The sequence below is a fragment of the Vidua chalybeata genome, chromosome 13 (assembly GCF_026979565.1).
Source record: "Vidua chalybeata isolate OUT-0048 chromosome 13, bVidCha1 merged haplotype, whole genome shotgun sequence".
Classification (NCBI taxonomy): Eukaryota; Metazoa; Chordata; class Aves; order Passeriformes; family Viduidae; genus Vidua; species Vidua chalybeata.
The window spans coordinates 14,148,617-14,175,844 of NC_071542.1; the positions used below are offsets into that span (position 1 = coordinate 14,148,617).

The window sequence follows — 27,228 nt, forward strand, 5'->3', positions numbered from 1 at the left end:
AGTGGGGGTACAGCAGGGGAAAGCTGGTGTCACAATCTATCAAAGCAGAAGAATAAATCAAGGGTGAAGGCACCAATCCGAGGACTAATCCTACACCCAGAGAAGGTGAACTGCATCCTTCCACAGCAGAAGGCAGGAGAGTCTTACCTTTTAACCGGCCACCTGAGTTTTTTAGTGAAACAGGCCCATCTCGGATGAGTTTCCGATGCCTCAAGTCCTCTTTTGCAAACATCTGGCCACTCTTCATCCTCATGATGGACTTGCTGTCCGTCCGGTTGTAAATCTCCTCAAGACGCATTTTCTTTTCATACTTGCTGACTTTGCTATTGACTGCAGCAATCACATCTTTAACAAGGTTTAATGACTGAGTCAAGTCTTCATGTTCCACTTCATTTTCTTTAAGAAAGAAACAAAACATCTCGATTTGACTTTGTGCAGTCTAACTTCCCACTTTTACTTCCTTCCTTCCTTTTTTCCCAAGTTCCCACATTATAACTTTTTAATACTTAAATGAGACATTTTTCCCCCTTAAAGAGAGTTTCACAAAACCTTTTACATATACATGGTTGAGGCTGGAGAATATTCCAATACACTTTGCATATAAGAGAGTAGGGATGAAATGCACAAATTAACTACATATTTTAGCCAATACCAAAAAAAGCAAGCTGGGGAGATTTTGGAGTCTAGGCATGTTGCTCCACAATTAACCACAGACAGACTTTTAATAACTAAATCAAGGTGCCTAAACAACTAATCCTAAATGGAAGTATGGAATCGAGTTATCTCATTGCAGTGATGTGAGACAACAATGACTGGATTAGCTGGTAAGAAAATCTGCTTCAGCTGTAAAGGATCAAAACTTCACACTGGACAAACAAATATGTGCTTAGAATACAGGAACTGGTCCCTACCTTTGGTGTACTGCAGTATCCTTTGTAAAAGGACTGGGTACTTTGTGATTCTCTGTGTTACCAACAAGATACATTCAGGAATCCCAAGACGCCTCACCAGGGAGCTGCTCATTTTTTTCTAAGGAACAAAGATGAAAATTTCAGTTCTGCAGCAAAACATTCCCCCAGAGTGCAGAAAGGACATGTTTTCTCCATTGGCTACATCTATCCTGCCAGGTCCTACCTTGACAAATGCCTGGAAGCGCTTGTCCTTTGAGTAAAGATCTTTGAAGTAATTGACAGCCTCGTTGTGATGCCCGCAGAATTTGCCGTACGTTTTCTTCATTCGCTCAGCGTTCTCCCCAGAGAACTGCAAAGAATGGGACACACAGCTCCAACCTGCACTGAACTCCTGGGGTGACATCCCAGCAGTGCCTGCCAGGCTCTCAGAAGAACTTGATGAAATCAAATTAGTCTAAAGCATGCTCAACCATGCAAGCAGATCTCTAGAGAGTAAAGAGCTGCTTTGGGGACTTCACTGAGCTCACACATACAGAAAAATTTGCAATTCCACTCACATGGCTTAAAAGCCAACCACAAAACCAGTCAAGACAGACAAAAAGAAGATAGAAACTGTGGATAAAGAAAAGTAAAATGACCCATCCCGAGTTAAACACCAGGTCAGTAAAGCAGCCAAGAAACATACTGGGCATATTTTGCTGTGAGCTCCTGCCTACACTCCAGTCTGTGGTCAAACTGTTTTGTGCCTGCCAGTGAACGCTTCTCTTTCCCACAAAATGAACTAAATTAATTTTCAACAGTGGCCCTTCCTCTGAAAGAGCAAAAAGTGCTTCAAAAAGCAGGGGATGAGATATGTATGTGTGAAGAGTAAATTTGCCATCAACTGTGCTTATCTGACAGGCACAAACAGGAGGGAAGGAAAAGCATCTGGCTTCCAGCTGTGTTCTCAGAGCTGCAAACATTTTCCAGCACTTACTTGATTCACTAGGATGTCACCTATCCTCCTGATAACAAAGTTCTTTTCACTTTTGTCTGCCAGTGACTCCTTCTTCCTTTCCAGAATCCGCTGGAAAAACTGACTGTGGATGTGCAGCAAGTTTTCCAGGCAGGGAAAGAGCTTGTCCACGACTTGTTGATCAAACTGCAGCTCCTTTAACATGGCTGCACTGTACACATCGTTCATGATCTTCAGGGTGCGGACGTGGTGCATTTCTGTCTGCATTAGCTCTGCACAGGATGAGGACAGGAAGAGTTCATGGGTTACAGCAAAAGGAAAAGGTGCCATTAGAAAGCTTTTCCATAACTGGGCTTCTCTAATTGGCTTCAGAAAATTTCATGTCAGGAATTGTAATATCAGTCAAGAGTTTCATGTGTGAGAGAAACAGGGGGAAGAGGCATCTCACAACAGAGAGCTTTGGATGTTGCTGCTGGGGTCTCAACCATCAGCCTGGTATCTTCTCCTTCCTAACACCTCACTGCCAGCCTCCACACACCTCCCTTTTGCCAGACAAGATGGCTCCTGAATCCCTCAGGAAAAGACTTCTTAGTTAGCTGCTTGTGATGGAACCCAGTTTGAAAGTCATCATCAGATAAATGAGAAGAGGCAATTACTGGGGTTTTTGATGGCTTCTGGATATGTGACATGCAGAAAGACAGCTTCCACAGAATACATTATGTTTCTAGGAACTTTAAAAACAAAAGTTTGGCTTTTGAGGAAACCAAAGCAGTGTTCCTATCAAGGAGCTGTTTACAGTGAGTGAAAACTGAAGATGTCTCACCGTAAATCACATCTTGCCGTTTGACAACATCTTTGTACTGCTGCTGTAGGAACTTGCTGTCCACTACTTGGCTCCAGGACTCTGCCTCCAGTTGCTTGGAATCTAATTCCAGGTCTCCCATCAGCTGTCCTTCATTCATGTCTGCACCTTCACAAACCAATATAAGTGCCATTAAGATGTGGGTAACTTGTCCCATTTGAGATTGCTGTCTAATTATTTAAGTTTAGGCTTTGTCAGTCACACCACAAACTTCACACACATTCTCCTTTACTGACACAAATGATCACATACTACATAAAAGGGTAGTTATGAAAAACACTTTTAAAGGTTATTTCCTAGCTTCCTGTTCACCATTTTCACATGGACCAAATTCTAGCTCAGATAATGTATTCCTAATCTGCCACGAAATGACATTGCAGTTAAATAAAAAACCACAACAGAAGAGGAAATGTTTGTCCCTGAGCTAAATTCCAAGCAACTCAACTGTAACTGAAACCTTTTAAATGTTTTTCCATAATTCAATGAGCTAAAGAAATTACTATGTGGGGCTTTGTTTTAGTTTATCATACTAATATCCGAGATTAAAATAAATGTGCTTTAATTGTCCATTATAAAAGAAGACAATTGCTGAAAATGGATTTTCTATTTCTGGAAAGCAGCATTGAGACCTTCCTTCTATAAATGCCATGGAGATCTCTTACCTTCATCAACCAGTGACTCCATGGATTCATTAACCCGGCTGATTTTATGTAAAGAGTCTGTTGACTGCGACAGGAATTTCCAAGTGTGTATTAAGCTGTCATCGTTCCCAACTCTGCAGAAAAACAGAACTCAGAAGATTGTTTATGACAAAAACCCAGCCAAATGTACTTTCAGATAAGCAGAATAAATGCATTTTAAATATGAATTGAAAAACAAAGCCAGCACTGCACGATTACATACAGAAATGTGCTTTTATGTGCTTTTGTTTACTAACTACCCACTGGAGCTTGAGAAGCTGTAAGCGCTACAGTGTGAGTGACGGTGCTTTCCATAAAGAACCACTCCTGAGGTTTTATAGTTTGGACAACTCCATTCCAGTCACGTCCCATCCTCCTTGCCCTTGGAGCAAACAGTGTGAAAAAATGCCACACCATTAGGCTACACAGTCCTTATCACTAACTCTGGGAAAGATCAGAAAATGAACTGAAGTTAAATTCCCCATGGAAATTTAGGACATCCAGGACATCCAAACTGCCCAGAATAAGCCAGTCCCTGCAACTGCCTCACATGTAGAACTGCCCAATATGCAAGTAGGGTAGGAACCATAAATTATATTTTCTTCTATTTTTTTTTTGTAATGAATTATGTGTAATGCAGTCTAAAAACAGGAAGACTGCAGCTCTGTACCTTCACCCTCTTGTTATGGACACAAAAGTTAATACTATTCCTGAGCTGCAAATGTGTGCTTGCACAGTATCTGGCCCAAGGGAAAGGAATTTCTTCCTAGGAGCCCAGAGCATCCCTGGGAAGAGGCCTTGAATCTACCAGGCCAACTCAGCTGTGCCTCTGAACTGCTGCCATGACTAAACTAACTCACACAAGATCATGCAGAAGACAACTGATGGTATCATAGAGAACATGGTTGTTTCTCTGTTTGTGATCCCTTTTGTACCTTTAACGCAAGTCACAGCACGTGAACTTACTTTTAGTGAGACTGAAATTACGTCTTTATGTCAGCAGCGTCAGGTAACACACGCACACACAGAGTCAGGTGTGCAGGGAGGAGCCTTACCCTGCAATGTTCTGTATGGAGACACTTTTGGAGAGTGCAGTGGGCTGCTGTGATCTCCTGTTGTTGAAGGTGGAGGTGACGGTGCTTTCGTCGGGAGTGAGGATCGCGGAGCGCGGGCGCTCCTTCGGCTGCGAGCCTGCAACGGAAGGGTGGGACAACAGTCAGCCCATGCAAACACCTTAACCATTGGTAACAAGCATGATGAGGACTTAAACGGATCCAGACTCTGAAATCCATTGCCTTTTCTTTCTAGACTCATGCCCAGGGGATGTCAGCAGTTAGGAACAGCCATAGGAAGGGAAGACCATCGACCCCTGTGCAGAACTCACTGCACTATGCTTGAAATACCCAGGTGGGACGTGCAACTCCAGAAACACACACAGGAAACTGAATTTAACTGTTTTGATAATTAATCACATGTCACAATCCACCCTGTTGCCTATTTATTTCCCTGGGCCCATAGTCATATAAATCTTGCTGTTTCTGGTCAAACTCTTTGAGATATGTTTGTCTTATCAGTAGGTACCACAGAGAAATGATAATCCTGTTTTCATTATGCCATCACATACCTTTACGTAATCTGTTCATATTAATTCCAGATTTTTGCTTCTTCAGATGCATTTCTGCTCTCTGGAGCAACACCTCTGAACTTCATGATAAATACCACACTGATTACAGCTTATCACTTAAGTTTATCAAATCATGGCCCTACAAAACCTATTTTTCATCCTTGGTCACACTGGGTCACTCTGCAGTACAGGGTGTATCTCAGCAAAGTCAGGAACATTTTGTCAGTATTCCTCCTACTCAAAATTAAACTTTCTATTTTGCCTACCTCAAAGTCCAAGACTATTTAATTAAAACAAAAATAATTTTGTTTTGAATCCTCTCCACTTAATACTCATAGTTGGATTCTTTCCCATATCAAACACCCACAGACATAGGCTGCATCTTCCAGATTCTGTGGCCTTAACAGGTATAGGCATTCTGCAAACTACAACAGACAAGTGATTTTTCTAAATCTGAGATGATTTTACATTTCTTTAGAGCTACACAGACACTGCAGAAGGGGATGAACTCTGTACAACTTCCGTACAGCTTCTGAAGTATCAAATAGTGCTTAGCATGCACTGAGGATGCTCTCATCCCTGCTTTGTTAAAAGTTTATTTTTCATATCAAGTATCAGCTGTCAGAACAGTTAAGAACAGCAGACACAGAGCACTCCCAAAGCAGATGGAAAGAAATTGTCTTACTTTTGTTTCTCATGGTTACTGTGGGTAACGAAGAGGTATCATGTGCCTGCAGCATCCCTCTCTGTGGCTGAAAGAAAAATGACATTCACTTTAATTTCTCCCTCCCTTCTCCCGAAGGTTGCACCATATAACTAAACCAAAAAAAAGCTATTTTTTTTCCCTGAAGCCTCTCAGTGTTTGTGTATTTTTAAATATATTTTTTATTTTCTCTGAACGAAGTGGGCAAAATAACAAATGGAGAAATGTGCAGCAAATATGAAAATGTGAAAGTGATGACAAAACTGAAGTGAACTGAAATTGCAATTGCACAAGCATTATTTAGCTTGGAGAAGCAGGTTCCTTGCATTTGGAGTAAGCATGACATCTGTGTGTTCCTCATATAAACAGTATATTTAACAGTTTTCATTATGTGGAAGCTTCAGTAGTAGGGCTGAAGTTCTTCACAACAAACTGGAAACTTTGTGACATGGTAGAAAGTGTCTTTAATATATATATATATATATATATATATATATATATATATATTCAGTAGAGTAGATGAAATCTCTTACCTTCATTTTGACCTTTGCACAAGAAGCAAAATTCTCCTTACAGCCTTTGTGAACAATTGCATTACAGTCTGTCAAAAAAAAAAAAAAAAAACAACAAAACCAACAAATTAAAAAAACCCCACGGAAAACAGGTCAATTTTTGCTGTTTGTAATCTGAACTGTTAACTTACACAACTGAGAACTGTAACTTTCAGGCATCATTGTGGTTTACACAACTAGCAACCAATACTGAGAGAGAGGCTGCTTTCCAGGATAATTAACCCTTTGTTAATAACATTTCCTCAGAGAATTTAACAGGAAATTCTGTTTAAAAATCAATGCAAAGTTGAATTGCCAGGGGCCTTAGATTAAAGAAATAAAAAGGAAAAAAAATCCTGATGGCATTATCCCTCTGATAGTAAGGTGGAAAGCAGAAGCAGGAGACAGAAACAGAAACCAATTGTAGGGCCAGTATTTCTCTGAAAAGACAAATACTGCTCTCATCAGGACAAGGACTATGAGATCTAAAAGACAGGAAGAGGACAGGGAAATTAATTTACACAAACTCAGACACCATGGATAAGATCTAGAGCACAGAACCCAAGTGCTGCTGTACTGCAGGGTTACCAGAAAAGGTAACAGGAGCAGCATCTGTCAGGAATCCTTGAGGTTGGGACTTCCTGCTGGAAACTGAAGTTTTGGTCCAAAAGCATCACATTCACCAATGCAAAGACCATCATGCTTTAATTTGCTGCATATATGCCAGAGCAAAAGCTGGGTGGCTTGGTTTTTTTGGTTTTTTTTTTGAATACCCTGAATCTCCCCATGACTTCTGCAAATCAAAGTTTTCAAAGATGATTAAAACTGCCTTTTTTTTTTTTTTTTTCTTTCTGTAGGAATTGAAAATTGGGTTTCAGGCTTCAACTCTTTTGGCAGATGAAAGATCGCAGCTCAAGATGAGATTCAGTAGCTTAGAGAAAAGTATTTCCTCTTATTCATGACAACACTAACACAGATAATGAACTGTATTTTACATGTATGTTACACAGTAAGTGTGAAGTTCTGAATTATTTCTTGAAGCAGAAAAAAAAGAAAAAATTCTATGTCCAGAATGACAAAATATGCTCACATTTCTAGAATCTCTTACATTTGGGACAACTCAATAAAAGCCAGTAATTCTGATATTTTGACAGAGATCAGGGTAAGGTCATAGGGTGCTGCTATTCTGACAATGTCTCACAATTTCCTGTGCAAGAGAAGACAGAACAAAGCAACCTGAAAACTCTTGCAAAAACCCAGAAGCACTGTAAGTTTTCAGACCAAAGAGGAAGAGGAACAGAACCTGCTCCTCTGGTGCGTGAATAGAGGCAGTGAGACAATTCGGAATCATGAAATTCACGCTCAAGCCTTGAAAGCCTGAAGACAGCTCTTTAGTGTGTACCATTTGGCAAAAAAATTATTCTGCATCACTGATCATAAAAAAGTAAAAAAGACAAGTCAGAAAGCTACCAAAAATTAGGCTTTTTTGCTTGCCCATTTGTTTCAGAACATGCACAATTTTTCAGCATCAAATAGATGTTTCAGGAAGCTGGGGGGGCATCACTGAAAAGCTGAGACATTAATTTAAAATATCCAGTGCTTTAAAAGGCATTAGAAATCATCCATAGGTGAGACAGAGCAGTGGTGGTAGCACCAGCCTACATCAGCACAGGAATATCAGAGCCTCTGCTGCTGCTTATCCATCATTTCCAAAGCATCTGAGGTTGAATTTAAGATGCAGTGGGAGAAAGAACCACTCATTGATGTGAGCTTTCAATGGACGCCTTCACCAAACATTTTTTTTATGACATTCATTTTCTGACCAATGCAGAAAACATGCAACAATTTTGCATCATACCTTGAAAACAAGGAAAGAACATCTGTGCTAGAACATATAACATTGTTGGGTTATTTTAGCTTATTAGTATATAGAGCATCAAACTGGGATATATTTGATTTTCTACGTAGCTTCAGAAGCTGTTAAGAAAGTCAAGTGGGGAAAGGGAGAGGATGCATTTGAGAGTTTGTAATTGTTGATGTTTTACATTTCCCATCAGGCTGACACAGAGTGTGTCTCAGACAAACAACTCTGCTGAAATCTCTTCCAGGAAAGTCAGGAGTGCCATTTGGGATTCAGCTGGCTGTCCTCCCCCTGCTCACATCCACCAGCAGGAACAGAAGGCTCCAGCCTGGGAGCAGTTCCTGCAGTCACTTTGACTCATTTCTAAACTAGTGGAGTAAAAAATTACTAAGAGTGAGGAGAGCTTTTCCACTGAGCTATAGTGGGAAAAAATGGGTTTTGTCTGCATATTCTATAGCTTTGGGTTGCTGCATGAACCAAGCAGCATTCTGGTCTCAACCACACAAACACTGCTGACCTTATGGAGGTACAGGCAGGAGAAACCATCTGATAAGAAATGAGAACAAAAACCCAATCTCTCAGAAACCCTCAGTGAAGTTCCTACCCTGCCTGTTCTGTGCTGCACGTCCTTCGCACGCACACAGGTAGCTGTCATTTGACCTGTGATGCAATTTCTTGTACAAAGGGAGCAGAGGGTCAGCATTTCCTTTTTGTACCATGTGGTTCCCACTGTGGGCTCACCAGAGTGGTATTTCAGAGAACTAAAGCAACCCACCACAGATGGGTGGGACTTTTTTCCCCCCACTGGAAATAGAAGCCATGATCCAAGCCAGCTGTCCCTGTCCTTCGTCCATCTTATCAAAGCACCTAAGCTCCAAGCCACTACATGCAGCTGAAATAACCAATGTTCTCCTGACTGATAGAGCCCAACAAGGGGTAGAAAACCCCATGGCCTGCTGTGATGGCTGAGCTCAGGCTTAGGAAAGAGGTTTCAGGACACCTCCATGCAGCCACGACTCATTTCAGTCCAATTTCCACAAGGCAATGCACTGCGCTATGAATCACTATCTCCAAAGTCTCCCTTCCACCTCACATCCTCAAGCAAAAGGAAAATAAAGTGTAAGGTTTGCATTTTCCATGCCAGATTCAATGAAAAATAAAAGGAAGGGGGGGAACCCCCCTGACTTACTTGCACAGTAGTACGAATCCTTATTGAAAGGCTTCATACAGTGGTAACAGGTTGCTTGGGCTACAACGGAGGTTGCAGTGAAGAGATGTCCATTTAACAGCTTCTTATCTTTTTCCTTCTCCTTGGAATCTTTGTCCTTCTCTTTAGTCTTCTCTTTATCTTTCTCTTTTTCCTGCCGAGACAAAATGACCGAAAGTCTCGTCACTCGGCAGAGGTCTCTTCCCTAGTTACAGATTGCTCAGTGTTTGCCTTTGGCACGGCGAGGGTATCGACTGAGGAGCACCTGAACAATGGCCATGTGTCTGCACAGCTCTCCCTTAAAAAAGCCCCTGTGGAAGTGGATTTACATACTATTGACTCACACAGGTGTCTCACCACTGCAGATGACACCGAGTCTGTTCTGAAGGCACATATTTCCTTTTACCTTTGTTTTATACTTGCTTAGCTTAATTACTTTACCTCTTTTCTGTTTCTGGGCTCTCATCAGCCTCTTCAGCACTTTAAATAAATTGTGTTAAATACAAATACCACATGCAGTGTGTATCAGACTTTCAACACAGCTAATTTTTAAGGCCAAACCATAAAGCTTGTGATTTTCAACTGCACTTCTAATGGAGAACACAAGCTCTTCCTCAGTGCCTCTACAGCCTTACTGCCAAAATATTTCCACCTCTGTTTTCCTTCCAACTAGCAATTTTTTCAACAGTTACATGCAACCCCAAATAACTACGTGAATCTTTTACAAACTCTCGACCTATGGCACCAAAGAAAGGCTGGGGAACAACAGCAACACCATAAAAGACCCCTTCATCTTCCACAAGCCATGACTAACCCTCTAGGCTACTCAGCTTTGGAAAGATGACAAGCACAGACAGCTTCTCCAACTTTTAGCAGAGTTTTTGCTTCTTTTATATCTCTACCTTAGACAGAAAATACTAAATCCTAAAAATCTGAAACATTTTCCCCTGCAGCCTTTCATGGATTTGGAATTCTTCCAAACAAATTTTAAAGGAAACTCCACAGAAAAACTCTGAATTTGAATTACAACTCCTCATCTTTCCACATACCAATCTACAAAATGTTTATGATACGAGTCAACTCCAGGTCTGCACTTTTAACTGTTGCTGCAGATTTCCTGGCATCTGAAAGAGAAGCTTTACCAGAAACTGGTAAAGGCTTCTGTCAGCTTATCTTTGCATTTTGTTATTTATATGCCACATGCCCTTTGCCTAATATTGTCCTAGCCTGAATATCAGGGAGCTGCAGAGCTGCCCATGTGAGCAACTGCCATGAAGTGGCTTAAAGAGGGATGGAGCTCTGCAGACACTGCAGGGAAACTGTTGAGCCCTGGATGATACACTCACATCATGAGGAACTCAGCCTAAGGACTCCTCTCCTAACACATCCCAGGCAAAATGCCGGAGTCTCTCCCTGCAAAGTGTCAAACAGAAAGTCTATTTACTGGCCCCAAATGTTTTTATGTTCTGCAAATAAGCAAAACTAGGAGTATTACCATATGGAATAATCCCGTCTGAAGCAGAAAAGCTGCCAGAAAAGAGTCTGCATTGCGTCACATCTCCGCCTCCTCTGAGCCATCAGCTTGGCTGACACCACCCCAGAGGAACCTCCACAGCCCCATGTTCCATCCACTGACCTGCCCATCTTTAACCATATCCAGCCTGGCAGGATTCAGGAACTAAAACCATACAGTTTAGGTCTGGGCTCATGGTACCAAGTTGATGCCTAGAGTTTTGCTCTACTGCCAAGCCTTGTGAAGCTCCAAGAGAAAAGATCACTCTAAGCTCAAGCCAAATCTTGTGACTCTCATGCTGAAAGGATATTTCCCATCCTATACATTAAATCTACCTGAAGTTCACTGAAAAACCCAGCAATTCTGAAGTCTAATTTTAATTTCAATTAAAGCTGAACGGCCCCAGGAAAAACAGGAAATCGGTGCACCACTTTCAAGACGGAAACAGCAAACTCCACACAAGGGCTGCCAGCCACTCCACTTAAGGACAAGTTCTCACAATGAGATTTTTTTCAGCTTTTTCTTTTTTCCTGTGGCAGTTATTGGAACTTTACTCAAAGAAGGACTGTAGAAACAAGACTACTTTTGTGCCGTTGGAGCTGCCAGTGAGATTTGAAGCCCAGCTTCGTGGCCGAAGCGACGTGCCAGCAGAGCAGCCACCACGACAGGTACCGCGGTACCGTGGCCACGCCGCGGCAGCGGATCCCGCTCCCCAGGAACCACGCGGCTCTTACCTCCCAGTGCTTCAGTCCCACCAGCTTCACTGTTATCTGAGGTACTTCTGAGAATCTATTCCATTTTATGGACATCCTTCCCCGGGCCAGGAGAGCTGCTCCCCACCAGGAGCTGCTCCACGCTAGCCCATGGTGATGCCGGAGGCTGCAGCAGGGCCGGGGACAGGAGGCACAGCAACGAGGAGTTGAGCAAAAGGGGGAGGGGCAGGACAGTTGCTGACTTCCTTAAAGATGATTTTAGCTACTTTGCTATTGCTTTCATCTTGCCCTACCTTAGCTTCCACTGCTAAAAAAAAACAAAGCTAAAAACCAAACCCCATACAGGCAGAAAAGGATTAATATTTTACAAGTCAATGTAAGACCACCCTTTTTTAAAGGTAGAGGGGAGTAAATCAAACACTCTATGATGTTTGAGCTGCAGAAAAAGTGAATTTTCACATACCTTAGTGTTGCTATGTAGCACTTAAGCAAACAAAGTGCTGCAGAAGTTGCCCAGACAGAGAGGTTTTGTGTGTTTGAGCTCCTCCTGCTCTGCAGATCACGTATATTCCCTGTCTCCTAATCCTTTCAAACACTTGCAACTCCTACCATATACCCTGAAAAGCTGCTGCTGGCACAGCACTGCCTTATTACTGTGCAAGGCAACGAAAAAGAGAAATTACTCATGCTAATTGTTGTAATTTCTCAGAAAGTCTTGACCAAAATGAAAAAAAAAGAGGGTTTTTACCTGAACTGACAAAGATAGAGCATGTTTAAGATTGCAAATGTGAATCAGGGCACTTTGCTAATAGCAAGAGATTCACTGATAATCCCAAATAACACCAAGTACATGCCAGGCAGGGGTAAAGTCCCACCAACTTCTATCAGTATCCCCTCCAGTTAATGCTCTAACATTATTTTTAAGGGTTTTTTTTACATAACTCTCTACATTTTCCTAAAGAGCTGTTAGTAGGCTCAGATGTGCTTTATTTTACTTTATTTCATCTGAGAAAACTGCATTTCTGAAGATCTGGAGATGTGTAAAAATGAGCTGGAAAGACACTGAAGCCTCCCTCCCTCCTGGCAGCCCAGAAACCAACTTCCTGTGTCAAACTTCCCCTTTCAAGGCTTGTGTTTTGTTGGTTCTGTTTTTAACTCTTACAGGTTTTTCTCATCTATAATGCTTCTGAGAAATCAGTGTTCCAACGAATTTTTTGGTCAAATTATTAAAATGTATTGGTGCAGCCTTAAAAATGTATGTAATGCAAGCATTCCACCATGAGCAGACAAGAAATTGTAACTTGAATGATATTTTGGCTTTTATTTATAGAAGTATGAGAGTTGAAATGAGCTGCAATTTTCGTAGTGCATGTTATGGCTGAGATTTTGGAGCTCTATATCAACATTTTCTAACACAATCATGAAATTATTGAAATCAAACTGCACTGAGCAAGTATCTAAAAGCACTGCTGTTATATTTTCTGTCCCAGCCAGATCTCTTACCTCTCTCTCCAGTTCTTGCTTTAGAGATTACTCACATTAAGTGCAAGAACCACTTAATGAACTTCCATTCTCACTCATAGTCTGTGCAAAATGCTCCTGAACTTCTCACTGGTGTTTGCACAGAGGTTTCTATGTAAACAGATTTACTTTTTCAACACTGCAGTTTGCAGCAAGGAAGAGCATTGTCCTAAAGCTGCCATAACAAGAATCTGTGTGTCATCACACCTCTCAAGGGCCTTCCCACAGTATTTACCAACACATTAACTACACATCACCTAACGAGACAGGAGAGTGCTCTGAGCTTCTGTCAGACAGATGAATCGAGGTGAGATTCAAGCAAAAAAATCCAACCTAGCCAAGAAAATCCCCAATCATATATTAAACTTCAAGGGACAATCTAAAGCAACAACAGCCTGTTTGTGTGAAGTGTTTAGCACTAATGTAATTATTTCTGTAATCAATACTGTTCCCAGGAAATTCAGCTGTTGAGCAGGTATTAACTTTCAGCAAATTAAACTCCAGGGTTTCAAGGATGGAAAAAAGGGAAAAATATAAATATTCACCATCACTAAAAGTCACTGTTTGAGCAACTTCTCCTGCAGTGCACAGGAACTTCGTGGCAAAAGTAAAAAAAAAAGATGAAAAGACAATGAAGCCTTAGGCAGGCAGTCCCTTCTTACAGCTCCTGTCCTTGTTTCATTAAAGGTTCTCAGGTTCTGTGGAAATTAGACTCATTAATTACTACAAAGCCCTAACTCATACCAGGGCAAAAATTTATTCTCTCTGGGGAAATGAGTGAAAACATAGAATCATAAAGGCTGGAAGAGACCTTTAAGATTATCCAGTCCAACTGTTCACCCAGCATTGTCACTGTAACCCAGATCTAGGACCCAGCACTTGGCCTTACTGAGCCTCATACAGTTGTCCTTGGGCTCAGTTTTGGGGTGCTAAGATTTCCCATGAAGCCAGTCCCTATCACCCCACAGACACTCCTGCCCTTTTAACAAAACAAAACAAAAAGGAAGGAAGTAAAAGAAAGCAATTAAAAGAAAGTCAGGCAAAGACCTAAATACAGAACTCCTCTCTGCTGCCTGTGGGCATTCCACAAATCACAAGAAGCACTTACTTTGCTCTTCTTGCTGCTGGACATTTTATTCCTGAGGTAGCTGAAGGTGCGGCTGACTTTTGTTACACCTTTACCAGCGGAGACACTGCTGCTCTCTTCAGATATGCTAAAATTAAAAAAAAAAAAAAAAAAAAAAGAAAAGTTGCTTTTATTGTTTTTTCTCCTTTCCAAAGCAGCTATTAAATTGATAGATTCTTTTTAAAGGACAAATGCATTTACAGTCTAGGTGCTTTATGGTGTTTTACCAGAGAAGGAAAAGTGAAGGCAAAATGCCAATCCACTCATATTGAGATACATTTCAAGGAATCCTCATATCTGTTTTGAAGCAGGCCATGCCATAGCACCCTCTGCTGCTCCCCTTGTCAAATAACCAGGAACCATTAATGCTGTAAAGAACCATTTCCTCACAGAGAAAGGCATCTATGAACTCTGAAAAGGCAGTGAATGTCTCTAACAGAAACCACACTGTCTGCAAAGCCTCCCATGAGAAATGAGAATACCAATATTAAGTAATAAACCACAATGGTTATGTGTATTAATTTAGGAATTTTTAGGATCCCAGGTAATTTTTGCCAGCCTTTACATGCACAAGCTTATGACTTTTTCACCTATGATAGAGGAATAAGGAAACAATTATTGCATTAAATGACATAGTCTGTCAAAATTGAGTACAACACAAACCAAAAGCAGAACACAAATGCTAATTAAATCAAGGAGGAGAAGACAGAAGAGAGCAGAGGTGAAGAGCCTCCCTGTCATAAAACAAAGCCAAAGTTGTCAGTGGCACAGAAACCAGACACCCAGTGCCACAAACGACCTTCCTCCAGGGAAGCACCTTGAAAGCCACCAGGAAGATTGTCTCCTCTGTGCAACTTACAAGGATGGAAAGTAACATACAAAAACACAATTGTTTTGGCCTTTGTTGTAGAGAGAGAATTAGCCACAGGCAGAAAGAACTACTTTTAGTGTAAAATATAACTCAGGGTAAACCAATACCCTGCAATAATGCATAATCAACAAACAAATTGTTAATGCATAATCCGATGTTATTAGCTATGAATAAACAGAGCCTTGTTAACAGATGAGACTTAGACTTTCATATCCTGTGATCTAAAACATTCTTCAGCCTTTAGAGACACGGGACTGATTTTCACAACTTCTGATTTCAGCTGAAGTGCCCTGGTGCCAGGAAGGCTTTGGGGTGCCCAGGGCAGAGCCCACTGCAGGAGTCCCCCCAGAAGAGGCAGGGTGTCCCCAGGATACTGCAATACTGTACCTCTGCACTGAGGAGCCCATGGAGCTGCCAAAGGACTGCGCACCTGCAAAAGATGGGAGGGGCAGGGGGAGACAGGTTAGACTGCAACCTTAGCCCACTGATTCCAAAAAACATGGTTTGCATATTGGGATGGTTCAAGAGGAAAAGGAAATGTTTTCCAGAAGTGGGTGTTTAGAACAGATTTCACGTGCCCGGGATAAAGCCTGTTCCCTATATCCTTAGCTGCTCTCAAATTAGATGCTGAGGTGAAAGCCTGTTTAGTATTTTTATCACTCTTCTATTAAGTAAAGACCATGCAACTGTTAAACTTGCTGGTAAATCAGGGTGGCTGAATCAGAACTGCCAATTCAATGACAATAAATATAAATGAGAATCATTCTGACACAATGCTTTTATTTATACTCCACTAGAAAGGATCTATTGTACAGTACATCCGGGTTTCATGTATAAAACTTTTCTCCTTGATAAAACTGTAGTTCATTTTCCCATCAAAATCTTAAGGCACTTCATAAAGAGTAAGGGAAACAAGGGAAGCCTTATTCTGTTTTCCACAAAACGTTACCAGCCTGGGGCTTGGTCACGAAACACTGCTTGAGGAAAGGCTGAATTTCAACACGAAGCTGAAGCCTTGCCAGTGGCACCAACTCTCTCTACACAAGAAACCTGCTTGCACAATGCATTTGGAGCACATCTGGGAGCTGACACCATTTACCAGCACCATTGAAGAGCACTGAAAAATCAGGATGAAATGATCCAGGACAGAGGGCTCTCTCTGAGGTGACTGGGCTTGCCAAGACTCAAAAAAAAACCCCTTTATATAAGCAATGTTTGCAGTCCTATCTGAAGTTCAAGAAACAGCATGACTCTCACCTTACTAGGCTTCTGCATATATACTGCATGAAAAACAGTATTTTGGCTCAACTTCTCATAGTGCTAAGGGTGAATGCAGAAGAGCTACTTGCCATTAGAGGCAAAAATGGCCCTTTATCCAAAAGCAGTAAGACTCAGGAAAAACTGAGCATACAATACTAGGCTTTAAATACAGATTTTTTAGCCACTGATTCAAGTGCCAACAGAGTCTCAAACAGAAATATCATTTCTTCATATTGAGAAACTAAAATACAAGCATACCCTGTTACCTAAACCCTGCTTGGAGAGCTGTGTTAATATTTCCCTTGCAAAATCTTACACCTCATTAATGATTTATCCCAAATACACCAAAGATAGTAATACTGTAGCATGTATGAAATGAAGTCTACTATTCAATTTCCAATATTATATTTTTATATTATATTTATTAATTATATATGTGATACTATATTTTCATAATATAAAACTACCAAAGTGCCTACTAGGATCACATAATTAATTTACAGACTCCCAAATCCTTGGTATAGCTCCAGTAACTCTGGTTCCCATTTCACTTCTGGTTTGCTTTTAATTTGGGTTAGACCTCCTTAGTATTTCCTTTTTTTAGAAGATTTATCAGTTTGACTGGATTTAAGTATTTCACAAATCTTTTTGTTTCTTTGCAGTTAATAACAGAAATGTGAACAAACACAGAACCAAGAGCTGAAGTAATTTGATATTTGTGACTGTTTTTCACTACCTTGAGAAAATACACTGCATGAGAACTACAATTATGTATCATTTATCTTTTACTTCAATAGTTGTTTCATCTTAAAAATGGGGGATTCTTGGTGCTGGCAGGCAAAATGGGTCCAGTGAAGAATTAAGGTCTGTTTATGATTTCATATTTTAGATTATAATATAACATCACATGATCAATACTACTGCAAGATGTAAACCCCAGGAAGATGAGCATAGTAAAAGACACATCTTCTCACCTTCTGGTTTGTTTCTGAAGCAGAACAGGGGAAGGAAAGCTTATTTTTATAATGTTTTTGCTCCCTGTCATGCCCAGGAACAAAACTGAAATCTGACTTCAGAACTCACAAAAAAATTAAGTTTTTGTTTCAAAAGCCATAACTCCTATCTATGTCCAATGAACCTGGGCTAGCAGCCAAAATTTGCTGCTGTTTGCACACAAAAATTAGTTCATATGGTAGCCGGACTTGAAATAATTAATCAAGATTCATTTTGCAGAAAGCAGTGACTGGACTAAGATGTTGAAACCAGCTTGCAATGCCTTAATGCTCTCAGTAATCAAACTTCTGTGGGTCAAGAAATCCAAAGGCTTCATAATAATTGTCCAGCCATCTGAAATCCATGTCTTAAATATATAACCAGACAAATTTCAACTAATTCTCCATTTTCTGAAGAAAAAGCAGGAATGGAAAGGTTGAGGACTGGTAACTGAAATGCACTTGCAATCTCAGTGTTCACATATCCATCCTCTTATGACAAATGAACCCTAAATATGTGAAAAAAACAAACTGGTCTAGGATTACTCCATGAAAAATGCCCATAGCCAAAGCAGTCTCAGAAGAAGCTGTGGCTAAATCAACCTTTATAAAGACACCACAGTACCCTTAAATATGTAAAGAAAACAATATCATTGTTTGAGACAATATCTGACAATATCTTAAATGATCATTGTTAACAGGAGCACTGTTGAGGGAGAGAAGATAAATACTGGCTACCATAAATATCCTCTAAAACTGTCATACCCTAACATGAATATCAGGTATTGGATGCTTAAAACAAAAAACCAAAAATAAATAATAATAAAATAACCCAAAAGCTTAAAAGAACAAAACTCACCAAACAAACAAATGAACTCCACCAAAAAGTTTACCTAAGGCTATTTCTTACTGTGGGGCATCACATGAATGCACAGCTGTGTCTTTGCAGTTCACATTGTGGGGACCATGAACTGTGAGTTTTGTTAAAAGCAGAAGAAAAAGAGCAACAAGGAAGGAGCTTAAATATGGAAGTGGTAATATCCCACACCTGGGCACAGGCCTTTGCTGAAGGAAAGGATAAACCCACAGTGAAGACTAGGAATGGAAAGGAGGAGAATTTAGATATGTACAATGTGGATGGTGTGGAAATTGTTTTAAACTCAGGAAGCAATCAAAATCTATTGGACTGGAAAGCAATTTCCCCCATCCCAGTAAGGACACAAGGAATGTGTCTGGTTTATTTCAACAGTCTAATAAAACATGCTTAAGAAATAGGAAGCATTTTGAATAATCTTTGGTAAGCCCATTTTAAAAAACAAGAGGAGTCTAAATAACTTTAATTCAATCTTCTGCCTTAGTTGGGCTTCTTTTAGCAATGGAGTTTGCAGGAGAAAGAAAAAGCTGCCAGAGAACTCTCACCTGTTTCCCACAGAACTGTTTTGATAACAATATTGGGATCTAGGTATGAACACCTTGAGGACTTAAGGTCTTTGACTGCAATTTGTGCTTTTTGCTTAGTGGGGGAACTGTGAAGTTGCTGTGAAGATTTTCAGAATTTAATAATCAGGGCTTCTGTCCACTTCTCTTTCACTGAGCAGTGCACTCACTGTCACCTGTGGAGGGCAAGGATGTACCTCTTCTGCTAACTCTATAGCTTGCAACAAGCTCAAGGCAGTTTTAGTAAAAAGGTAAAGATCATTTTGCTGCTCAGAGTGGCAGGTGATGATATCTGCCACATGGATACAGACTAAAACTAACCAGTGTAAGATGTGATGGTGCTGATGTAGAAGATTCTTTAGATAATAATCCTTTTAATTCTGCCATTAGTTAGTATTCAGATACAGGACCAAGATAATGCTATTAGACATCATGCAATGGAAAGGGTAGTTCAATGTTTGCAAGGTGAAATTCCAGTGTCTGAAGCAGAAAAACAGATTTCCCTGTGTTTCCACCCATTATGGCTGCATTGCACAGAGAATGATTACTTACTATCCAACTCCTCCTCCTCATCACTGGAAGAAGAGCCAATAGAAAAGAGAGTTTTAGACTTAGGAATGAGTGGAGAGATGCTGAAGGAGAAGGAGATTCGTCTCGATGGTCGAGTCCGGCCCTGGGCTGAGAAGTGGGTTAACAGCAGACATTAGAGCATGCTTGAAAATGCATTTAATAATAAAAAGGAGAGGAAAGCAGCCAAAGCAAACTAAAAGCAAAGCAAAGGAAAAGTCTGCAAAGCAGCTGGCTCCAGAAAGGGACAAGAAATAAAGAACTGAGAATGTGCAAATTCCAGAGGGTGCAGGTCTCAGAGGGCACAGGTCTTACTGCATTCACAGCTTGAGGCTCCAGTCTTTCCCTATTTTTGTTGACATTTTTTATAGGATTCTTAGTGAAGAATTATAGGCAGGTATCTTTCCAAACAGTATACCAACAACAAAATGGATCTCTGGACAAAGGGCATCACCTTCAGTGAAAGAACTGTCATGGAGTCAAACGAGAACAACTCAAGCTATGTGTTTGAAGGTGTTTTCTGCAGTTAAATGACACACCAAAGCTACCAAATATTAGCAGGGACAATTCATCTGAAGTGTTGACTTTATCTACCCTGGCAGATTCTTGCCACTTCTATGTCTAAAAAAAATCAACAATGTTGATAAACTTCCAGCATTAAAACAGAGATGTTTTAACTTCCCTTCTCTTCTTCCACAGTACAACAGAAAAAACAAGCATCTCTTCTGCCTTATTCTAAAATTTAAGGGTCCTTGTTTTAAAGAAACTGCCTAAACATGAGAAAAGCCCCACTACACCCTCTTCTGCCCTTGGCTGGAAGATGCCTACCAAACACAGTGCCAAACTCAGCAATCAGCCTGCGACATCAAATATCCCACCATTTCTTTTTAAGAGCAGCCCTTGCATAGCAGCAGCTTTCCAACAATTCTTTGTACGTACATGATCTCTGAAAAGAGAATTAGGAGCCAGCTAGCCATTCTTCACTGAAACTGGATTCCCAAAGGCCCTATTTCCCAAACCTGCTCTTCATACAAGCACATCCTCTGAGCTGTGAGCTGGTTGCTGGACACCCACTGCTCACATGGTACATCTGTGTGTCCTCAGGAAAGGTGACTGGGACAGGGCTGAGAAACTCCTGTCCCTGGGACAGGTCTGACCTAAAGATCCTACTTAAGCACCTACATGAAACATCTCCAGCACAGGTATTCAGGTACTTTAAGTCATTCCATGGATACATCAATTCACTTGCAGGACAGAGAAAACAGGCTAAAGACTTTATCAGTACTAATCTTCCAAGAGAAAAACAAAGCAATTATTTCTCTCTTTGAATAAAACATGTCCTGTCAGCCACGTACAATGAGAGTTTTTTGCATGGCTGGTATCATACATCAAAACTGAATTCAGAATATAAAAACACTGTCCAAGGAATAGCCAATGTTAGGAAAGCAATGCAGACAAACTCCCCTGAACATTTCCTCCAGCCATTAGTCACAAATGCCAATTGTCTACAGGCAATTTGACTAAAATGTGCACAGTAAAGGCATTTAAATTGAAGAATTTTTAGGAAGACCCATGAATTAGTTTTGTTTAGACTGCCTGTTGAAGGAGTTGTTCTAGTGTTCCAGGCCTGAAGAACACAATTAGGCAACATGGCTTTTTCTTCCATAGTCTACTGTCTATTTAGACTAAAAGTCAAGATGAACAATAATACTTTACTGTAAATTGAACCACCTTTGCCAGCACAGTTCAACTTCCATTTCAGTGGTTTTATTTATAGCAATTCCTGGCTTTATAACACTGCTGCACACTGGAAATTTGCTATTCCAACCCTAAAAGCATTCTTCCGAGCACTCCAGCCAACAGCTCTTGTGACCTCCCTCTATAAAATGCTGAAGGATTAACATTGTGAATGGCCACATCAGCTCTTGGAACATCTGACACATCAGATGGAGTGTGGGCTAGGAGCTTGGTCTTGGAAATTGCTCCTGCCTCAGCACATATGACAATAAACAGTAAAAATAATAGAAAACCCTCCATATGTTTATTAATCTGGATTTACTTTTGCAAGTTCTTGAGCACAGCATGTTGCTTTCTTCCCATTCAGACACATTTGCAGGGATCAGAGGGTCTTTTTTTTTTTTAACACCTACCACAAAATTATGCAAGTGGAATAAAGAACTGAATTTGTCCTAGAATTCATATAATTCTTGCATAACTCTTAAGTGTCCTGCTGGAAAAACATGAACATCAAGGGACATGTGACACAAAGGAGTTTATACACCAAGACCTCCTTTTAAGAGGCACCAAAATGTCCTACAGTCACAATTCAAACATCACTGTCCCTCTTTCAAAGGGGAAGAATGAAGCAGAATAAAAGAATGGTTTGGCTTGGAAGGGACCTTAAAACTCATCCAGTCCCAGGCCTCTGCCATGGGCAGGGACACCTTCCAGTCGAGCAGGTTACCCCAAGCCTCATCCAACCTGGCCTTGGACAGTTCCAGGGATGGGGCAGCCACAAGCTTCTCTGGATGATTTACTGAAGTTTCTGTAGTCAGGAAGGTGTCAGGATTGGGAAAAAAAAATCCATGCACTAAATTTTCCAAGTGATTATTCCTTTTCGATGCTCACATCAACCCCTCAAATGCTCTGATTTTCAAAAACCACCTTCCTATAAAAATGTCACAAATTAATGACCGAGAAAATAAAGCCTAGAGGAATGTTAATAATGTTTACATTCAGTGTCCCAAACTCACAGACATCTGCCTCAAAGCAGAAGACTAACCCTTCTACTTTGCCCACAGCCCCTCTGGAGAGGTTACTACATCTTCTCTTTTCCTTCCTTCTCCAGGGACCAGGATGGTGAGGCTGTTCTAGAAGAAGATAATCAAGCCTCCTTGGCATTTTTAATACCAGGCCACAGAACACTTTAACAGCCTTGGCCATCCAGGCTCCCTCAGCCACCAATAGCTCATTTTTGGAGAGCCAGCCAAGTTTTGGTGTTTGGTCAGAGGCTTGGTGCAATGCCAAGAAATTGGTTGCCTCAAAAAACAACAATGAAGACCTTCAGCCCAAGGAGGGAAGAGGCAGTGCCACCACACAGGGTAGGATCTGGTCTCTTCACAGGACAGAGCTGCCCCGTTTTGGTTACTGCTGCTGGGGGACACATCCATTAGGCCATGTCCTTATTATTCATGGAATTATCATGGTGAAGAATTTAAAATCATCTCCTACAAAGCACAATCCCTGTGAGCTTCCTCCAGCAAGCCTCCTCCATGAATAAAACACCTTTCTTAAAGCACCTTGTTGTGCTTTGCAAGGGAGAATCACGTTAATAAAGAGGAAAGATCAGACACCATCACTAATTGACAAGAGCAAAAATGTCAATAGGGTTTCTAGCTGGCAATTAATAAAATGAAAACACGTGTAATACATCCAAAGCACATCCAGCTGCAGTCTTTTGAATGACTTTTTCAGCTGAAAGAATCAATTCAGCCAAGTTGCAAAATTAAGTGCTTGTTATCGCTTCAATTAAGTTAAACTGGAAAATTTTATAGAAGCATCTTTTATTATTTTCTTCAGGAATGAGACTCAATAAAATACACTCAACTGCTCCAAAATATTTAACTCAAAATGAATAGCAACAAACTCCCCCAAGGAGATCAAGACATGGATTCTCAAGTTTCCACATATTAGCTTTAAAAAAGTCAGGATGTAGGGAGGTAAGGCTTCAAGTGGAATTTACCTGACATCAAAGGAAGAAATTCTGAAAGGTGAAAGGATGAAAAATGAGATTTTTTTTTTTTTTTTTAGTTAAAGAACTCAATAAATCATAGTTTTCATACCAGAAGTCTAATTTAGAAAGAAAAAGGCAACCCACACAAAGGAAACCTAACAGAAAGAAAACAGCAGGGATACACTGGGAAGAACAGAACTCAACTGAATGAGTTCTGCCTCTCCACCCACAATTCCATGCAGCAGTGAAACGTGTACTTCATGTAATAAAGGAAGCATGAGCGGGCAGTAGCACATTTTGCCTTGGGAAGGAAGCAAGATATACTCAATTATACAGATGACAGAGTGGATAAGGGAAAACTGGATTACTCACTGTCGAGCACTGGTTTGCTAATTGACATTAGAGACATGGATTTGGTCAGTGGAGATGAAACAGCAGAAGAACAGAAGTTAAATCCTTGTGGCTGTGACGTCTGATGCACCTGCAGAACAGAACCACACTGAGTATGTCAAGAATGTCAGAACCATCCCAGCTTCAGATCCCAGTTCAGGGCTCATATTTATTGCAAATCTCACTTTGAAACAGTGAAACAGTGCATAGGTTAAATGCAACATTCTGTTTCATCTTTTAAGAGTCAGACAACTAATTATGCAACAGAGAGACTACGTGTGCTTGATTTTCTTGTAAGACATTAAAAACCAGATACTGTTAAAACTCTCTCTCATGGAAATTGCTGTTGTGACTCCAACCCCTCAGCAGAACTAGGCTGTGGTTCAACATGAAAAAAAAAAATCTGATGCTTAGCAGCTTGTTCCCCAAAAATGCCATTCCTCTAAGCAAGAGAAGACACAAGTGTTGTGCTGCCCCAAAGAACGAAGTAGAAAATTTAAAATAGCTGGAGATTCCTCCATGTCAAAGACAGAAGATTTTTAATATTATGTGTATGTACATGTAAGGTGGAAGCCTTTGTCAGATTGTCATTTGGGAAAATGACTTCCAAAATGTTGATGCAGCATTTCCTAGACATCCAACAGCAGCAGCTGGACAGCTTTACCTGGTGGTTGTAGTCTCTGATTTCTCCTTGCTCGAGCTCCTCAGCAAGCAGGACCAGGGACTGGTTGCTGGCAAGTGGACTCCTCCTGAGGTCTTTGGAGCTCAGAGAAGAAGCCTCCAGGTTTGTAGAGGGCTTCTTGTTCTCACCAGAGTCTCCAGCAAGGCCTTCTAGGCTGTAACTAAAGGGAAAGCACAGAGGTCAGGTGCTGCCAAACTCTCAGGGACCAGTGTCTTTCAGCACAGAGCACCTGCAAACGTGAAACAGAGCAGGCACTAAAGTGTGCAGGCAAAGGCAGGTGTTACTCCTCAGAATGTTCTTTTTTCTTCAGAGCAAACAGCAACATCTTTGTGCTTCTAATGAGACATAAAAGTTTGTTCATTGCTTGAACAACCATTGAAACTCCTGGTCAATTGCCTTTCCTACTGTCTTTTTTACTCTTTTTGAGTGGTGCACAGGAAAATCCAAAAACACCCCTTCTAAAGATTTTGGCATTTCCACATATTCTCTTTGCTAGCTTTTTATTAGGCTCTCCCCTGGAATAAAGCCCCCCAAATCAAACCATGCATAGCATGGTGCTGCCTGTCCTGGACCAACACCCCTCCCAGTAGCCACATCAGCTGCTGTAACACTCATCTCTGCAGCCACATCCTCTGAATCTATTTTAAATCTTGACGCTGTACAGTTTTGGCACTGATAATGTCATTTATTCTGCCAAAGCTGGTTTGTTTTTTTACCCATGCTGTGGTTTTGTTTTTAAATTCAATAAATGCTGTTTCCATCACCCAATTTTATTTTATCATCTACTGAGGGAGCTAGCTAGGAGCTAGGGCAATAACTCAAAGCTAGATAAAATACTAAACTTCTGCTTGCAAAACTGTTATAAATAAAACATCTGGCCAAATTCTGTAGAGACAGGTGCTGATAGACAAGTGACCCCCACAGAAAAACACTAATACACTCTCCTCTCACCTATACAAAACATACCTTCTCTCACATGGGACTATTTAATCTGATAAATCTTGCCCTAACATTCTGCTTCTGACCCTCTTGCTGCTCGTGCCCAAGCATCAACAAACCTGCTGAAATGCCAGTGTGGGCTCACTGGGTGAAGCTTTGCAGATTCCCCTCCCAGGACACAAGCACAGATCCATTGTTAATCTTTGATTTGATACACACTAAGTCCCAGCCCTAGCCTGGATTTATATCCCAACCCAAGGCTAATCAGGATGTCTGTGATGAACAAGCTGACATGTAAACACACGAAAAAGAAAACATACTACAGGCTGTACAGATGATTTAAACAACCAGAGGAGCTTTAAATTCAGGGAGACTTGCTTAGCAGTGATTAATGTTCTGCAGTCCCTCAGAAGCATTAAACGGCTCATAAATATGCACCTTGAAAGCAAAAACTGCAATAAACCATGAATAAGAAGATTTAGTAATTTAAAAACCTTTTTTCATGGTAATTAATGAGAAAAAAAAAAGACTGGTTGAAGCATTTATAATTTAATCTGCTTTAGGAAGATTGTGACTAATCAACACGTATCAATAGTAGGCATTTAAAAGTTTATTCTAAAACACCTGTAAGTAGAAATCAGTCCCATTTCTACTGATTATTTATGACAGAAGAAAAGCTCTTTTTTACATTCCAAGGTGGCAACAATGATGCTACACAGTAGACAAAAAAAAAAAAAATCATATACTTGTGACCAAACTAGCTAAAACCTGCAAATATTAGCTTATAAAAGAGTTATCAGTGATACTGGTCTGTAATTTGCTGATTGGCATATATACACCAAACATAATTAACTGTCCATGAAGGGCAGGTTTACTTCTCAATATCTACTCTTCAGAAAAAGAGTTTTAATAGCTCTACCCACAACCAGCAAAAACTGCCAGAGTAAAGCTATAAAGTCATAAAATCTGGGGGACTGGCTTCCAAACAATATTGGGTAAAGATGTGACCTGCAAACATCAATCTCAGCGCTGGGACTTTCTACAGAAGATGCAAACTTAGGAGCCTGGGAAATTTTCATCCGTGGTGATCAGATTGTTTTTTTCAGGGAAAGTTTTACACATTTAGTCTCCTTGAAGAAAAGCCTAGATCTTTAAATTTACAGAGAGCAAGTCTGTGTGAATATGAGACTGATCTGGTACAGAAAGTGCTGAATCATATTTAATCTTGTTTTGATTCTTTGGCCGTCACAATTATCATTCTGATCACTGTTGCAGAAAAAAACACGGCTTGAAGTCATCACGGAGCAGAGCAGCTCAACCCAACAGTGCAGCTTCTTTACTGCCAGAGGCCAGTGGAAAGCAGCCACCACCTCCACCTGCAGCCCAGCTCTGAGGATCCACTCCCAAGAGTAATTGCTGGAAAAGCAGACCAAGCAAACAAACACGTGCACGCTTCAGCCAGAGCAGCAGTGGAGGAGGCGATGCACGAGAAGCTGATGACAGGGTGCTTGCAGAGCTCCTGTGCTGCTGCACATTTATTCATACCATACCTTCTACAAGTAAAGTCAGGACCCATGGCAATGTACTGTACGCCTGAGGGACACCAGCTCAAACTAGGAACAGCAAAAGAGGCAAAGAAAGGAAAAGGGCAGTGATTATCAGGTTGTTATGGAACATGGGGAACGTTAAAAGACTCTCACTCTCACATATCTTAAAAAAAACCCCAACAAACTCAGAAATAATGCAGTAGCACACGTCTGGTTGCACAAACACACCACAGTGCCCCAAATGCCTGACGGTACCACTGAACAGGGAGCAGGACAGCCCATGCTTCCCCCAAAATGACCCCATCAGTGAGTATACAATGTACTGGAAAAAGTACTCCTTGAGGGGAGAGAGGTTTTTGGGAAAAACAAGGCTAAAACATACCAAAGCCAATTTGTAAGTAGTCACACACAGCCATTGTGTTAGTAATTATTAGTATTTTCCTGGGAAATCTCATTCTCAAATCAGAAAAACAATCCCTTACAGATATTTCACAGTGTAAGTCCCCTCCATAGAAATATTAATAACCTCAGGCTACACTTGGAAAAAGAAGGAGAAAGACACATTCTTAAATGCTGCACAGCC

The 27,228-nt window shown here is 40.8% G+C and overlaps 1 protein-coding gene across 2 annotated transcripts in view; it reads right to left on the bottom strand.

The window, feature by feature from the left end:
- AKAP13 (A-kinase anchoring protein 13) overlaps positions 1–27,228 on the bottom strand; it is a 188,671-nt gene that overhangs the window by 18,183 nt on the left and 143,260 nt on the right. The window contains exons 14-28 of one of the 2 annotated variants that reach the window (XM_053954395.1): positions 26,649–26,711; positions 24,142–24,319; positions 23,460–23,568; positions 15,486–15,528; positions 14,210–14,315; positions 9,337–9,508; positions 6,269–6,336; positions 5,718–5,784; positions 4,464–4,599; positions 3,391–3,503; positions 2,690–2,836; positions 1,888–2,138; positions 1,135–1,260; positions 912–1,029; positions 148–396 (exon numbers count right to left, since the gene is read on the bottom strand). In XM_053954395.1, the coding sequence (XP_053810370.1) occupies positions 148–396; positions 912–1,029; positions 1,135–1,260; positions 1,888–2,138; positions 2,690–2,836; positions 3,391–3,503; positions 4,464–4,599; positions 5,718–5,784; positions 6,269–6,336; positions 9,337–9,508; positions 14,210–14,315; positions 15,486–15,528; positions 23,460–23,568; positions 24,142–24,319; positions 26,649–26,711 (1,946 nt within the window). The remainder of the gene's footprint in view (positions 1–147; positions 397–911; positions 1,030–1,134; positions 1,261–1,887; positions 2,139–2,689; positions 2,837–3,390; positions 3,504–4,463; positions 4,600–5,717; positions 5,785–6,268; positions 6,337–9,336; positions 9,509–14,209; positions 14,316–15,485; positions 15,529–23,459; positions 23,569–24,141; positions 24,320–26,648; positions 26,712–27,228) is intronic. The other variant, XM_053954396.1, reaches the window with a different exon arrangement.